Here is a 17,654-nt window from a genome sequence, read left to right on the forward strand (position 1 = left end):
ACCCACCCAAATCCTCAAGATGGCACATGTAGACATCTGTCTTTAGTTTTACAGGGAATATCTGAATGATTCGGAGAAGGTTTGGAAGAAATTGGTGTGGTCAAATGAAACAAAGTTCAAGCTCTTTGGTATCAACTCAACCCACCATATTTGGAGGAAGAGTAATGCTGAGAATGAACCAAAGAACACCATCCCCCAAGTCAAGCAAGGACATGGAAAGATTATGCTTTGGAGCTGTTTTTCTAAGGGTACAGGATGACTTGGACTAATTGAGGGGCCAATGGAATGGGCCATGTATCATAAAATATTGGAGGAGAACCACTTTCCCTTAGCCAGAACACTGAGGTCATTGATAGCATGACAACCCACAACATACCACCAGGACAACAAAGGAGTGGTTCAAGAAGCACATTAAAGTCATGGAATGGACTTGCCAGCTTCTAGACCTCAGTCTATAGAAAATCCGTGAAAGGGAGCTGAAGCTTCAAATTGCCAAAGGGCAGCCAATAGGATTTAGAGTTTCTATAAAGCGGTGTGGCCCAAAAATCCTTCATGAGATGTGTGTAAACCTGGTGACTAACTACAAGAAACAGAGTCATAGTTTGCCTGGTAATCTTATTTCACTCCAATAATATTTAAACTGCAATAGAAATTAGACTTTTCATTTCTTTTTAAATTAAATAAACTTACAAATTCAGCAGGAGATCAGATAGATAGATGGTGTTGGGAAGGTTACTTTTAAAATGTATTTTGTAACGTATTCCGTTACATTACACAATGACAGTAACGTATTCTGAATACTTTGGATTACTTAATACAGTGGCTTACAAAAGTATTCAGCCCCCTTGAACTTTTCCACATTTTGTCACATTACAGCCACAAACATGAATCAATTTTATTGGAATTCCACGTGAAAGACCAACACAAAGTGGTGTACACGTGAGAAGTGGAACGAAAATCATACATGATTCCAAACATTTTTTACAAATAAATAACTGAAAAGTGGGGTGTGTGTAATTATTCAGCCCCCTGAGTCAATACTTTGTAGAACCACCTTTTGCTGCAATTACAGCTGCCAGTCTTTTAGGGTTTGTCTCTACCAGCTTTGCACATCTAGAGACTGAAATCTTTGCCCCTTCTTCTTGCCACAGATTCTCGATTGTATTTAGATCTGGACTTTGACTGGGCCATTCTAACACATGGATATGTTTGTTTTAAACCATTCCATTGTTGCCCTGGCTTTATGTTTAGGGTCGTTGTCCTGCTGGAAGGTGAACCTCCGCCCCAGTCTCAAGTCTTTTGCAGACTCCAAGAGGTTTTCTTCCGAGATTGCCCTGTATTTGGCTCCATCCATCTTCCCATCAACTCTGACCAGCTTCCCTGTCCCTGCTGAAGAGAAGCACCCCCAGAGCATGATGCTGCCACCACCATATTTGACAGTGGGGATGGTGTGATCAGAGTGATGTGCAGTGTTAGTTTTCGGCCACACATAGCGTTTTGCATTTTGGCCAAAAAGTTCCATTTTGGTCTCATCTGACCAGAGCACCTTCTTCACATGTTTGCTGTGTCCCCCACATGGCTTGTAGCAAACTGCAAACGGGACTTTTTATGGTTTTCTGTTAACAATAGCTTTCTTCTTGCCACTCTTCCATAAAGGCCAACTTTGTGCAGTGCACGACTAATAGTTGTGCTATGGACAGATTCCCCCACCTGAGCTGTAGATCTCTGCAGCTCGTTCAGAGTCACCATGGGCCTCTTGGCTGCATTTCTGATCAGCGCTCTCCTTGTTCGCCATGTGAGTTTAGGTGGACGGCCTTGTCTTGGTAGGTTTACAGTTGTGCCATACTCCTTCCATTTCTGAATGATCACTTGAACAGTGCTCCGTGGGATGTTCAAGGCTTGGGAAATCTTTTTGTAGCCTAAGCCTGCTTTAAATTTCTCAATAACTTTATTCCTGACCTGTCTGCTGTGTTCTTTGGACTTCATGGTGTTGTTGCTCCCAAGATTCTCCTAGACAACCTCTGAGGCCGTCACAGAGCAGCTGTTTTTGTGCTGACGTTAGATTACACACTAGTGATGTGCGATACCACTGATTTTCTTTCCGATCCGATACCAAGTAATATTCAGGGTGGTATCGGCGATACTGATCCGATACCGATACTTTGTACAAAAACTTATTTTATTTATTGTATCTCAAATTATAGCGTCATAATGATTACAGGACATCAGATTTTTTGTTCTTATCACTTAATAATGCAGGGTTCTTCATATAGAAATAAAAAAAATGAAGTTGTGCTATTTGAACACCTTGCCTGCCTGCAGCACTAAAGGACTCTGTGAGAGACGTCTGTCTCGCCCTAGCAGCACCTGACTCTCTCCTCCTCTTCAGTTCACCTCAACATACGCTCGTCATATTCTGTGATATGATTTACTCTGAGGTGTTTGACAAGGTTAGTGATGTTGCCACAACCATACATGCCAGCCCTCCCGATTTTTCCGAGAGAATACCGAATTTCAGTGCCCTCCCGAAAATCTCCCGGAGCCACCATTCTCCCAAATTTCGACCGATTTTCTAGGACAACAAAATTGAAAAATCATATTGCAGAATTCATAGCGGGCCCAGCCAATTCCAGTTTCCAACACTGGCAGCAGCAACTTAGTTTTAATATTACTCTTATTTCTCTTTTTGGGTCGCAAAAAAACTTTTAACATATTTTCAGGTGAGAATGTAGCTGTGTGAACTTCAAATATCTGAGCCGACTGATCGTCTTCAACCCACCCCCCTCTTTCCCTATTCGGGTTAAACATGATATATAAGTCACTTTGATAACTTAAAAATGTTATTGTTTGGCTTTTTCAGTGTTTTATTTGTTCGTGAGTAAATCGGTTTGGCTGAGATTAAAGTTATTAGATTTGATTAAATTAAATTTGACTTTATTAATCCTTCGGAAGGGTTCCTCCGTGGTTTTCACACAGCTGAATAAACGTCAAACAGAAAATGGTTAAACATAAGTGTGAGACGGTCGAGAGTTTACGTCAGTTCCCGGTTATATTTTAGATAGCAAGGAGCAGACGGCTGAGTTTCACTCCACCGAGGGAGCTCGTGACGTACTACCCGGCTTTCTTTAGACCGCGAAGGCCGGGTCCTCCTCTGAATTTGGACACTCCCGCTGTTTCCGGGCCGGCCAATAATAACGGTGACATTTAACGTATTTTATCCGATAAATAAACCCTGTAAAATGTATTCCCCCCCCCCAACAGCCCTTTTGAATGTCTCCCTAGTATGGCCACAACACCTCACTCTTGGAGCACTTTTTTTGCCACATGTATTGCAAACCACGTCTCAGCTGTGTGTGGAGGTAAAATACGTCCGCACATGACTTCAATTACGCTCAGCCATTGTTGCGAGTGCGCACGCCAAGGGGCTGCGAGACATTTATACAGCCGTATTTCGCACATGACTATGAAAGGCGGAAGAGAAAGTAGTTCCTTTGAATGTAGACAATCCGAATGTTATAGTTTCTTTCCACTGTGTTGCTGTTAATGATAAACTACAAATTAACCCTAAATTACTAAAATATCGATATTTTAATGTGAGAATCGATTCTAGAACATAAATGATTGGTATCGGAGGAATCGATATTTCAGGATCGATCCGCACATCACTATTACACACAGGTGCACTTTATTTAGTCATTAGCACTCATCAGGCAATGTCTATGGGCAACTGACTGCACTCAGACCAAAGGGGGCTGAATAATTACGCACACCCCACTTTTCAGTTATTTATTTGTAAAAAATGTTTGGAATCATGTATGATTTTCGTTCCACTTCTCACGTGTACACCACTTTGTGTTGGTCTTTCACGTGGAATTCCAATAAAATTGATTCATGTTTGTGGCTGTAATGTGACAAAATGTGGGAAAGTTCAAGGGGGCCGAATACTTTTGCAAGCCACTGTATATTATCATGCTTTTTATAACTACATGAATGTACTATTGCTGTGTGATTTATTACTATTACTGAAGGTTACTCGCCATACCAATACCAACTAGATTTTTAAATCTTAATATAAAATGAGAAACTGTAGGGTGACATTAGGTAAGGCTGCACTTTTTACAGCGATCTCGTATAGAAAACTATTCGCGCGTATATAAAACAGGTTTGCGGCTCCGAGCCGTCGTAAAGAGACTTCTGGCGGGCTCGTAGCCGAAAACTAGCCACCATTAACTTGTCTGGGTCAACTTTGCTAGCGAGACAGAGAGAGGCGTTGAAAGGTTGTTTCGGAGGAAAACAGAACACAGTGTACAGTCGAGTCTTAACAGCTTACTTACAACTGGGCTCGTCAGGCACTCTTTTTGGCTGCAGTGGTTATTATTATATTTACATGCTTCCATCTCCCGATTCTGCTCGGTGTCAACTCGGACTTTCCACTCTCCTTTTTCTCCCTTCCTCGCGCTCACACACACACACACAGGTATGGCAGTCCATTCTCCCTGCAGCACGCACTACACTGCCCATCAGGCTACATTCTGCCTATTGCCTTCATATTAAATCATTTTTGTGAATAATTTAAAAAATATTTCTTCACGTCATTATGCGGCCGCAACTAGGTTTGACATGGGCCACGAGATTGAGATGCAGGCATTAGAGCCCCTAATGCGTGTTTTGTTTGGGTTTCCACCGGCGTGGAATTACCAAAAATAGATGGCATAGCCTAACATGTGAAACAGGAAAAGACCACCGTGTAATCCATTTATTTCAACAAAGTCAATGTATTCTGAATACCACGCTTTTAAACAGTAACTGTAACAGAATACAGCTACTCATATTTTGTATTTTAAATACATAACGCCTGTACATGTATTCCGTTACTCCCCAACACTTTAGATAGATAGATAGATAGATAGATAGATAGATCGATAGATCGATCCATACACCTGATGTTTAAACCTTCTGTTTGTAAGAGGCAGCCAATCAGAGGAGCTAAAATGGATTGTTTCAGATGCTGAATAAACTTAGCAGATGCTTTAGAGTGTCAAATATAAATAATAAATAAGAGTCATGTTAAGAAACTCTTTATATATATCTTTTGAAAATAATCTCTGCTTGTGGAAAAAAAAAAATCAGATGTTGGGTGCACAACACAAACAAGACAATCTTCTCAGTAAAAAATATGTAAATTTAGAGTAAATAAAATGCTCACCAAGAGTAGCATTCTCAAAACAACTCAATTTCCAACAAACTCCAATTAACACATCATCTCAAAAATGTATTGTGGAACAGAGGTTTGAAGCTACCATTATCTGCATATAATGAGAAAGTTGTCATTTATAGGCATGAACCCATAGAGCATTATCACTGCAGCTCTGCAGAGATGTTTTTAGCACAATATTTTGCATTTCTGGCAGCCAGCTTTACTGCTTTGATTCAGTCCCGCTGCACTCATTAGTGTGAACCAAAAACTGCACAAACTGGCTCTACCCCACAGTACCCACAAGGCACCAAACAGCAGATATACATAGTTAGAAACTTGAACATTTAGCTTGTAAACTGCACATTTTCTCCAGAGTTTGTGGACACCAAGTCAGAGTGACAAAGAGCAATGACAACAGGCAGCTGTTGCATCTTGAAATAGTGCTTTTGATTTGAGATTAAAATGATTGGCTGAAAGATGCAAAAATGCTGTTAAGAGACATGGAGCGTGGTAATTCTCAGGGATTTTATCATCCGTTTTGTTTTTCATGAACTTATTGTATCTGTTGTTATGTTGAGTTTAAAGAGGGGAACCTACTGTATAGGTCAGTCTCGTCGAGGATCTCTGACTTGATGATTTCTTCAATAACGTCCTCCAGGGTGACAATACCCAGAACTTCGTAGAAAGGGTCTCCCTCACCTTCATTGTTCACCCTCTGAACTATGGCCAGGTGGGATTTTCCTAGCAAATCATACACACACATACACAGGTCATAAAGTTGGAGTCATATGTTATAGACGGTTAAACGTGGTTCACACAGTGAGCTTGGTTATAAAAGAGAAGAAACAGGCGGGAGTAAACATGTCTAATGTACCAATCTGAGGTGTATCATGGATAAATGTTTTATATAGTCTAAGTTTTTCTGTATAGCAAAGAGGAATTATAAATTAGGTAGCAGGGTAGCAGGGATTATGGGGATTCAAAATCACACAAAGAGCAGGTGATGCAAAGTGATTTGAAGGCATGACTGTTGTACCCAGGGATACAGTGCTTGCTAATGTGAGGGTTAAACTGTTATCAGTGCCAGGAAAAAGTAATTCAGACCAAGACAGACAATCAAACAATCCTAAATTTCATCGTATGAACCCCTTTTGCCCTCCTTCCTTCCACATCTGTGTTCCCAGGACCCTCCTGTGTGCTGTAACATCTGAAAAAAAAGAAACAAACTGCCGTGTATGCAGAGACGACTGTCAGGCAAAACACTAAACAAATTCTTTGACTTTTCTCAGCTTGTGATCATTTAAAAGGAATTTTCCAGAGGCCTAGGCTAATATTAGCCCCTGCAAAATGAAGTTTCCATTCCGCCCTGGCGATATTCTCACCAAGCAAAGGAACAGACCGGGCGAACCTCCGCTGTGTGATCAGATTGTCTCGGAATGGGCCGTTTGCATGCAGATACACCTGGGTATAAAAACATGGAGGACGTCAGAGTGCTTCTGCGTACGTGTGCATGCACGTGTGTCAGGAGCGTCTGTGTGCACAAAGGAGTATGTTTATTTTACAGGTACATCACAGGGTCTGGTCTCAGTTGCTGTTTCAGCTCATTTTTACTGCTTCGATGCAGGCAAGCACAGACTGAAAAGATGTCTGAGCTAAAGACCAACAGAGTTATACTGCACAGCATCTCACTGCTTCCTCGCAACACTATGACAGCACAACAATGTTCAGTAGCTAGAACCTGAAAGTGAGAATGTTGTGAGTGCTAGATGGAGAATTGATGCTTTCAAGAAAGATACTCAGGTTACACCTAACATGCTGGCAGCGTAAGATCCCTTAAGAGAGGTATTAATAATGTAAGGACATAAATCCACTAACACAAAGAGCCTGAAAGTAGAAGGCCTTAGAAAATCTTAGCACCCAAGTGTCAAAAAACATACAAATGATATCTTCAGCATAGTGCTTTTTTTACTGAGACAAACACAAATGGCACCTCATGGGTTAAAGCAATCATACCTCTGTAGTCCTTGAGCATGCACTTACTCTAAACTGCCCAGGGAGGGAAAGAGAAATGGAGTGGCTAGCACAGCACAGCACTGCAGAGTGAAATTGATCAATGCTCGCTTTTTTCTCGCTAATGACATCCACTTCACTCATGTTAATGAACACAAGTTATGAAGTTTAGGTTTGTACTGTAATAAAACATGTTCTGTCTTTACACCATAGAGTTTAAAATGAAATTAACTAACCATTGTCAGTAAAAAAAACAGTTTGCTTCTGCATTTAAAACTGAAAATTAAAAAAAAAGTACATATCTGAAAAGTCAAAAAGATTTCTGTTTTTCCAAGAGAAGAAACATCCAGCTTGTTATCAGAGCAAAGTTTGAAACCACCTTCTGCTTATAGGTTTTACATTTGCAATTACCCATGCCATTACTGCATATGGCATGGGTAACTGCAAATAGACCATTCATGTTTATAAAACAAATACTGGATTTGGAGAAAGAAATGCTGCTATTCAGGCTTTTCCGACTTGCTTCTTTTTTTTTTAAACTCGCATGTATTTCAGCTGCACGAGTAACGTAGTAACTGGGTGAATACTGTGAAATGTTATTTATTAACCTTAATCATTATCATTACTTATGTTGTATGGGGATGCAGATTGCGATTTAATATACTGTTTATGTTACCTTGTTAACCTTTTATCGTGTTTATGGGAAGAACTGGCTTAACCTGAGGATGAACATGACATGCACAGGACATGCTCTAACATTTGTCAAAGTGAGTAGGAGGACTTTTTATGTCAAAATATTTCCTAAATTGCAAAATAAAATTATGTTCATCCACACATACATAACCAAAGAGGGGCAAATTACAAATTACTACTACCAGACCTCATAAAGAGTCACATCGTCGACTCTTTCTACAGAGGTTACCTTAACATCTTTGCACATCTGTAATTTCAGCCATTGGTATCCCAAAAGCACCAAAGGACTTGATGACTCTGTTGTAAGGGTTTCAGCAGAGGCAGTAAGCGTCATTACTTAAAAACGACATAAGGATGAAACTCAGTGGGAAGCCGAGATGACAGCGAGAAGCATGTTTATGCAAAGTTTCTAGTCTGTCCCATGGACTGATATATAAGGAGACTCAACATTTTGTTCTATATAACAGAGGGCACAGACTGGCGACCTGTCCAGGGTGTACCCCGCCTCTCGCCCTATGACAGCTGGGATAGGCTCCAGCGCCCCCCATGACCCTGAAAAGGATAAGCGGAAGCGATTGGATGGATGGATAACAGAGGGCATAAGAAAATGATACACCCAATAATTTTCTCTTGTTACTATACTGGATGTTTTATGTGTCATTAGGCCAATTATAAATAAAGGATATGCATTGACAGAATATGTTGCAGCTCTAAAACCATGGGTCCACTTTATTTCACCTTTTTCTGAATATCTTCAGCTCATGAAACGGCTGTTATGAGTTTCCATCACTAGTGGATGATCTTCCAGTACTTGATGGATTGGTTTAAAAGTTCAGTTTGAATTTATGATCACTTTGATGATCTACTGACTTCCCCCCCCATAGTCTGAGTAAATTTTCAACAACTACCAGAGAGTTTGCCATGGATAAGTGACAAGAGTGCCTATCAAAATCTGTGACCGATTAGCCTCAGCATTACTCTTTGCTTGTGATAAATGTGCTGGTGGCACATAGAAAAAATGACAACCGTGGTATTAGTTATAACTACATGACTTAGCATCATCATTGATGTTAACGTTTAGCTTGTGTAGCTGGTCTAAAGTTCCTGACAGAGCTACACTTTTTTATTTAAATATTCTTGGCTGAGCACAATTAGGAAATACGGAATGAATGAATGCTCTTCTAAACTCTGGAAAACTCTTTTTTTTCTTTTTTTAAACAAACTGTATTTAAGAGCTGAGTCAATTAAACACTGGAAAATTTCCATGGGATTTGAGGGTGGGTGCGTGACCTCAGTACGGCCCTGTGGAGCAGACCTTTTGATGTACATCCTTCTCCTTATGCTGCCAGTGTATTAAACAACAGCTAAACTGTCTACTCAAGAGGATTAAGCACTTCCTGGTAGTGCACCTCTACTGCTTTGTTGTTAAGGAAAACAAAATAATCCGCTGTGTACTTTTTATTTCAGTTCACCCAATTACAAATAAACCGAAACTGTAATTTACAGGGCTACTGACATTTCTCAGAAATGTTCAAACATAGCACTGAATAACTGTAATAATTGTGTTGTAGTTCTCAACAGGCTTCCTTAATAGATGAAACTGAAAGTGAATTGACCCTTGACCCTGCTGTTTGCAGTGTGCCTGTGCGCTGGACTACCCAGCATGCATTCAGCCTCATCCCAGCTAGATAGCCCCAGATGTCAGGCAGCAGTGGTGGGTTATAGGACCCTAGACGACTGGTTTTAACAAGGACACGCTCTCCCTGAGGCCCGCTGCCAAGTTCCAGGCTCCAGAAGGTCCAGAGTGTTAGCTTCTACTCTCTACCTCTACTCCCTCTTTTTTTAAAAAAAACAAAAATACACTGCTTCTACGGCAGCGAAGCAGCTATAAATAAACAGGCTGTCATTGTCTCATAATATATTTATGGAACACAGAAGCTGCATTTTTTTTCCTCTTGTTTGTGTGTTATTTTGTCTTTGTGGGAAACTGGAAAGTATGCACTCATCTGTGGGACAGTGAGACAAAATAACTGGGATGGCACTACTGTGCAAACACATATGTGTGTGTGTGTATTTGTGTGTGTACTGAGAGAAGCAGAAAGTGACTCTAGTTAGTTAAAGGTAGGGTATATGGTTCCTTTCATGGTAACACTGCAACTTTTTATTCACGTGTAAACAGAATTTATAACCTTCAACTGATTATAACCTGTCATAAAAAAGTTGTAGTGCTTGTATTTGTCAACTAACCAAACTGATTTTTGAACAAGAGTATTTTGTGCATTAGGTTTTTTAATCTAAGTATTCTAAGTGATATCAGACCAAAGCTTCAGCCAGAACAATGTGATGTGATGTAATTAAAGACGGAAAAAATGGAGGCACTAAAGGGAAAGTCATTGGGTCCCCAAAGTCAGTCAACCAGTCACCAAAATGCCAGTCACCATAATAAAAGAACCTTTGAAAAATCTAAATTGGGGTTGCAATAATTCAGGAAGTAATATTCTTAATGGGCCCATTTTCATATGTAGTTTGTCAAAGATCCAAATTAAAAGCGCTCCAACTCTTGATAACTGTACCAAGCCAAACCAATAAACCATCCATCTATCCATCCATACCCCAAAGCCAAGCCTGAGAACCTCCATTTAGGCCTTCAGAGACTAAGCCATGTGCTCTTTTCCACCATTCCCATCTTATTTATGGAATGTAGCTTTGTCATATTTTTCCATAGCGCAATATGCCCCTATAAATAGGCACGTAAGGCTCAGAGACTTGGGGTGGGAGTATGAGGGGTCAGTATCTGTTGTGGACACTCATCACTGCCCCCCTCCCTGTCTCGCTCTCCCCCTGTTTTTCCAAATATTTGAGCCCTGACAAATATAGTGCAACGTTAGGGTGATGGGAACTCGTTGGATGGTCTTTCTTCTAAATCTACCTCCTGTGAAAAAAAGGAGCAGAGTTTCAGGCTATTCTCACCCATTTTTCCATTGACATGGATAAAAACTTTACCCTGGTAACATGTCAGCTATTTACAGCTTCTTTATTTACACAAACATTCAGACTGAATACACACTGAATAAAATAGTGTCACCTTGTGGCCTGTATTATCTGGAGACAGAAATGGAATTTATAGATAAAACAGATACATGAAATGCCTGCTGAGGCATTTATAAGATTAATATAAATAAGGAAACAAATGCTCCTTAATTGGTTACTTAAAGGGGCAGAGCAGCTGCTGCTCTAGGCTCCGTCAACTTCACTTTAATAAATCACACAAGGGGCATTTGCACCTTTATTGATCCTGAACAAACTTTATAATGTGCATGCAGTTTGCTGAAGGGTATTTACAAAAATGATACAGAGATTAGGTCAACCAAGAGTGCTTAATTCATTTCGACTGTTCCTTTAATTAACTAAATATCTTTGAGTAGATGGTATCAACTGACATAACAATATCATGATCTGGCTGTGTCTCAGGCTACGTTCATTAGACAGGGTAGTAATGCTGTTACGTGTTATGTGCTTGTACTAAATGTAGTTACGTAGTGCTCTGATAAATGCTATATGATAGAAACATATAGATAATATGTTTTTGTTTACAAGTTGAACAGCCACAAGGTGTAATACCCTCCATGGAGAAGGAGACTAGAGGCCAAGCTCAAGGTAGCACAGAGGGAGGTTAGCCAACTATCGGAGCTGCAGAAAGGCGCGATGAAGAAGGTGCCTAAGAAGTATAGCAAGCTGTACTGTTCCCACTGCTCTTCTGCATAGTCCTGAACCCCCTCAGTGAGATCACTAACAAGACTGGCTACTGATACCGACTACGGAATGGAGCAATCATCAGCCACCTCGTCTACATGGATGACATCAAGCTGTATGCCAAGAGTGAACGAGACATCGATTCACTGATCCACACCACCACGATATACAGCAATGACATGGGAACATCATTCGGACTGGAGAAGTGTAGTCAGATGATAATGAAAAGAGGGTAGTCAGAATTGAGGGGATTGAAAATCTAAATGGGAGACACCCCCCAGGGTGGTGGAGATTGCAGAGCTAAGATCCTGTGGGACTTCCAGATACAGATGGACAAAATGGTGGTGGCTAACCAACTGGACATAGTGTTGGCTGACAAACAGAAGAAGACAGCTGTAGTGATTGATGTAGCAGTTCCGAATGACAGCAACATCAGGAGGAAGGAACATGAGAAGCTTGAGAAGTACCAAGGGCTCAGAGAAAAGCTGGAGAAGATGTGGAGGGTGAAGGTGACGGTGGGTCCAGTGGTAATCGGAGCACTAAGTGCAGTGACTCCCAAGCTAGGTGATCTCAGGAGCAACATCATATGTTTCGAACAATACAAAAATTTTAATTTATTTTATCAACTTTCCTTCTGACGATGCTGTCTGTGTTGAGCGCTCAGTGGATCTGCACTCGACAGTGCAGCCTAGGCGGAGTAGTCGAACGCAGATTCAGTGAGCGCAGGACAAGCTAGCGAGACAGAAGTTAAGCTCTCCTTGCAACATGGCAAATTGAACCTCCCCCACCCTCATTCAGATCTGCCGTTTGGAACTATTTTGGTTTTCATGTGACGTATGACCCTGAAGGTAAGCGCGTCATGGACTAAAGTAAAACAGTATGTTGGATGTGCCACGCAATGCTCAATTAAATGGGTGGGAGCTAGTGTGTTAGCGCAGTTAGCTCGTTAACGTGCTGGCCGTCCAGCCCCATGCACGGGGCGAGCCGCGGTAGCTCGTTAACGGAGATTTGCTGTGTTGTGGCGTTAACGTCATTTCAACGAGATTAACGCTGACAGCACTAGTGGGAACACAACGAATATGACTGCACATTTACACCGACATCATCCTAGTGCAAAGACAAGTGGAGCCAGACAAAAACAACAAGCATGCATGCTACAAACTTTACCCGAGTCATTTAGACAGCCGTTAGCACATGATTCTCCTTATGGGGACCTGATATGTTTAATATGCTGCTGAGAATATAGCCCAGAAGAAGCGTATAGTATAGCTTTTATTTTGGAAAGAGCCATTTCTCTGTAATAAACTCTCTTTTCCAAAGATGAGTGATTCCTCGATCAGATGCAGGGCTCGCAAAATCGCTAGCCCGACGTCCTGGGGCTAGCGATTTTTCCAGTCGGGCTACCAAAATCTATCTCTGCCCTGCCCGTCGGCCTATCGTACGAAGGAAAAATATATGTCAATGCTTTTGCATTCTTTCAGAAATGTAGCTGGGTAATTATGTCATTGGCATCGGTGAGCCACTGTCAATATGTGACATATTGAAATCGCGTTTGAATTTGCGCTTGTTTTTTGCTTTCACTTTGCAATCGCGCGAACTGTGTATAGAGAGCAACAGCACTGATTGGTGAGTGATGATAATTTGCGCACCAATTCCTCTGACATCGTCTTATCAATCGTTAGCTTACTATGCAAACATGACAAGTGAAATCTCCCGCAGCTTAAACATGTGAGAGGTTGATCGCGCAGAGAATCGCTGAGCGTTATGTGAGTGCGTGTGTAAAAGCAGCAGGATATATATTTCAGTTCTGCTGAGCCAAATAAGACAGGTCAGGGTGAAGAAGTGACAGCCAAAGAAAGGCTTACCACAAAACGGAAAAGTTATGACAAATCAGACTATAAGGCAAAAAGAAAGTGCAGCTTTATGGTTTCATGGACAAAATAATTTCTGTGGTTGCAATATGATGAGCTATATAACCGGGGCTGCACATAAGTGGTCTGCAGGTGCGCATTCGCTGTCAAAATAAAAAACGCGCACAAGATAAGAAGTTGCAACGCGTGTTTGCGTACATAAGATTTTCAGGAGGAGAACAGACATTTGTTTAGAACTCTTAAAGATGTCCAAGAAGCTCCTTTAAGCAATTACTTTGGTGTTCCTCCACCTCCAAAGAAATGTCAGGAGTCCGAACCACAAAAGAAGCACGTATTCTCGGAAAAGTAGTTGCAGGAGGTGAGCTGGCTTCAAACAAATGATGAACGCACAGAGATGTGGTGCGGAATGTGCCGTGAAAATTTAATAAATGACATTAAAAAGGCATGAACATTTTTTTTGTATCGAAAAAATATTGAACCGTGACACCAAAGTATCGAACCGAACCGTGAATTTAGTGTATCGTTGCACCCCTATATATATATATATATATATATATATATATATATATATGTATAAGTATCCACATTCTGCTTTCTTCTTCAGGGGTGAGAAGGACAACTCTGCTCCGAAGCTCCATGCTATGCATTTTTGTGATTTCCTCTTTACTAAACAAGACCTTGCTCACTATACCAACCCTTTTAACTTACAACTAACCCCATGTTTCTTTTAATTAATAACAATAACCTTTATAGATACTCATCAGCACATGTGATATTTGGGAAATTTATCACCGGATGAGGCATGCTTTGCTTTCTCACTAACAAAACAAACTGCTTTGACTTTGATCACTGATCAACTTCCAAATGGGTGATGTTGTAAGAAACTGTGGGGGACATGAGGAGAAACAGCTCAGATTTTAAAAACAACAATCATTTCCCAAACAATCATAATCTTCAGTATGCACATTTGGGTCCATAGCTGTCACAAATATAAACAATCAGGGTCACTTGGACAGAGATGAACACTGGCCTGAACAATTGACTCACTGACTGACTCACTTACCCTGCAATTTACCAGTCAATCAACTAAACAGTTGAGAAACAGAGCTAATATTCATTTGCATGGACAAATATACAACTGCATGTGAACACAAACTCAGACACACAAAACTGAAAATGACTACTATAATTACTATTTTTACTGTTTAGCATTATTTTAACAGCAAAACAAAACAGTTATTCTGTTGCGGACACCAAATATATGATCAAACGAGTGCAAAGACTGAAATAGACGCCTTCCTATTTTAAATGTCGGTTATTTAAATTGCCTTTCACAAGATCTGAGATATTTCAGCCTGGAATTTAGAGATATTGTCTTGTTCACAACTAATAATCTTGATACACTCAGTGACATTGTTTACTAAGCTACTGAATTGAGACAGCACATCAACCAAAGTGGAAATGCACATCAGACTTATTTCTAGGTAAAAACAACTATTTCAGCATTTGTGTTCAGTCACTGATGCACTGGTAGGTCTTCTAATGAAGCAATAGCATGGACAAATCAATCAATGGACAAAAGTTAAGTCCACTTCCAGCTCCAAAGCGTCACTAAGTGGCCTTGGTCACAAGATCATTCTGCTGCTACTAGCCAGTGGTGTTTGACTACACACACACATACACAAATACAGGACAGCCACACACACACTGCTGGAATGACATTGTTGTTCATTCAGAGAAGCAGCTTGCTGTCATAGCTGGCTGCGTTTGTTGTTGAAAGGTCCCCTGGGTGGAGATTCCTCTGGGCCTCAGTCATAAGGAGAGGCATCAATGGGAAACCAGTGCGGATAAATGAATGAGTCTGCGGTCAGGTGCTGCTCTGTTATGTGAGTGTTGCAACTGCTGAATGGTTAGCACATCGCACAAGGATGACGAGGACTGAGGGTATCTTAAAAAAGCAAAAATGAAAGAAAAACTGTTTTGTATTATTTTTGTGGTCATTTCTGAACGAAAAATTGTCTTTACATAGAAAGTGCTTAATAGCATGCTAATACCAAGACCTGATCAGTAAGTATCAACATATTAGAGAATTAAATAATCACATGGTGGCTGTGTGATAAAGATCATTTGCTGTAGTATTTTGTTTTTGAACAACATTCAATTTTTAATCTATTTCTTCTACAATTTTTATACTTTGTATATACAGTAATGAAGTGTGACAATGCAATAATGCAATAAATCTCTAGCATGTTTAGAGCAATCACAGTGACTTTATTAGACTACTTATCAAATGTCTGTTAGAAATTGCTAAACTTTAAAAATTAATATCAAAATAATGAATCAATTTATTCCATTGCCACACCAGCAGTCGAATCATTAGATGCACTCTTCATTTTTAACACAGAAAGAGCAAGTTAGTCAAACGCATAAAAACACACATTTCTTGGCATGGAGTACTCAGAGCTTTAAAACTCATAATTAATGCCTCAATAAAAACAATTAGCCACAGGGCAAAATCCTTAAAGCTACAATGAGCTAAGTACTGAATAAAAAAGCTCCTGTTCTTTCTGCAATAAGCTTTAAGAATGTGAAGGAAAACACAGAACCTGCAAAAACGTCCCGGGTCCCTGTGTTTCTTACCTCCACAGAATCATCAGTGATGATTCTCAAACTTTGCTGCATAAATAAATATGTAAACATGAACTCCAGTCAAGTGATTTTAACATCTGAGTTTTTCACTCCTGTTTAAATATTATATAGTTTAAAAATGACTTATTTCATGGTGTATGGTAGGCTACCATACACCATGACACCGAACACATAAATAGCTTTTATCATTTCTCCATAGTTTTTCCACATTTGAAGTGCTTTCATTTAAATGTTTGGGCCAAGAATATCCATTTATCTTCTTAACTGCTTTTCCAAGCTGGGGTCGGAGGAGGGCTGGAGCCTGTCATAACTGTCATGTTGGAGAGGCAGCCTAGACAGATTGCCACAGAGAGGCAAGCATTCACCCTTATATTCTCTCCTACAGACAACTTAGAATCACCAACTAACCTAACAAGCTTGTTTTTGAAATATGGGTGGAAGCTGGAGTACCCGGAGAGAGCATGCAATCTCCATACAGAAAAGCTCCTGACAGCTGGCAGATTCAGACTGAAGACCTCCCTTTCTGTGAGGCTACAGTGCCAACAGTGGTGGTGTACCACTGCACCGTACCTCCCAGTCATATTGTGTTAATGGTACAAAAGAAAAAAAGGCCACAAGCTCAAAACATGGCAGTGCTCATCAGCAAAGCATAACAACAAAGTCCAAGAATGGACTATATGTTCAGGTTTTGCAGCCACATGACCTCTAACTATATGATGCTAGACATTTAATCCTATAGGGTCAACTGAATAAGGCCCCAGCCACACAGGTCTATAGACCATTTACCAACAATCTGACAAACTAAGGATTGTGAGGGAAAAATGTGTACTCTCAGATCGCGGATGGTTTCTGGGTTGTAGTCGTAACCACCACCAGTGAAATCAATTCCTGAAGGCCCGTTCACATAGGTCTAGAACAGGGGTCTCAAACTCCAGTCCTCGAGGGCTGGTGTCCTGCAGATTTTTCCATGTGTCCCTGCTGCAACACACCTGATTAAAATTAGTAGGTCATTAGCAAGACTATAGAACTTGACTGCATGCTGAGATGGCAATTCAACCATTTGATTCATGTTACAGCAGCTTATGAGTAAATGAACATGGTCCAATAAAAGTACTTTTAGAAGTACATTTTTCCAAACACTTACATTTACTTAAATTTACTTGAGTAGGGTTAGGGGTTGCCACTTCAGCATGCAGTCAAATTCTAGAGTCTTGCTAATGACCTCCTAATTTTATTCAGGTGTGTTGCAGCAGGGAGATATGGAAAAGTTGCAGGACACCGACCGTCGAGGACTGGAGTTTGAGACCCCTCGTCTAGAACATGGTTAGACCACTAACCACCAGTTACCAGGGGAAAAATCTTTTACTGGACTGGTTGTTGGAGGCATACACTGCTGCACTAAAATCCTCTGGGCGATTGTTCAGGTTGCTAGCAGAAGACACAAACTTGCTTGCAAACACTAGTCAACTATTTCTTAAGAA

General features: G+C 40.6%; 1 protein-coding gene across 4 annotated transcripts in view; it reads right to left on the minus strand.

The window, feature by feature from the left end:
• The window catches only part of cnnm2b (cyclin and CBS domain divalent metal cation transport mediator 2b), a 52,751-nt gene that overhangs the window by 16,684 nt on the left and 18,413 nt on the right, over positions 1 to 17,654 (minus strand). For all 4 annotated transcript variants that reach the window (XM_080302348.1, XM_080302347.1, XM_026170091.2 and 1 more), the window contains exon 2: positions 5,795 to 5,938. In XM_080302348.1, the coding sequence (XP_080158474.1) occupies positions 5,795 to 5,938 (144 nt within the window). The remainder of the gene's footprint in view (positions 1 to 5,794; positions 5,939 to 17,654) is intronic.

This window comes from Astatotilapia calliptera, chromosome 6, assembly GCF_964374335.1.
Source record: "Astatotilapia calliptera chromosome 6, fAstCal68.1, whole genome shotgun sequence".
NCBI classification, from domain to species: Eukaryota; Metazoa; Chordata; class Actinopteri; order Cichliformes; family Cichlidae; genus Astatotilapia; species Astatotilapia calliptera.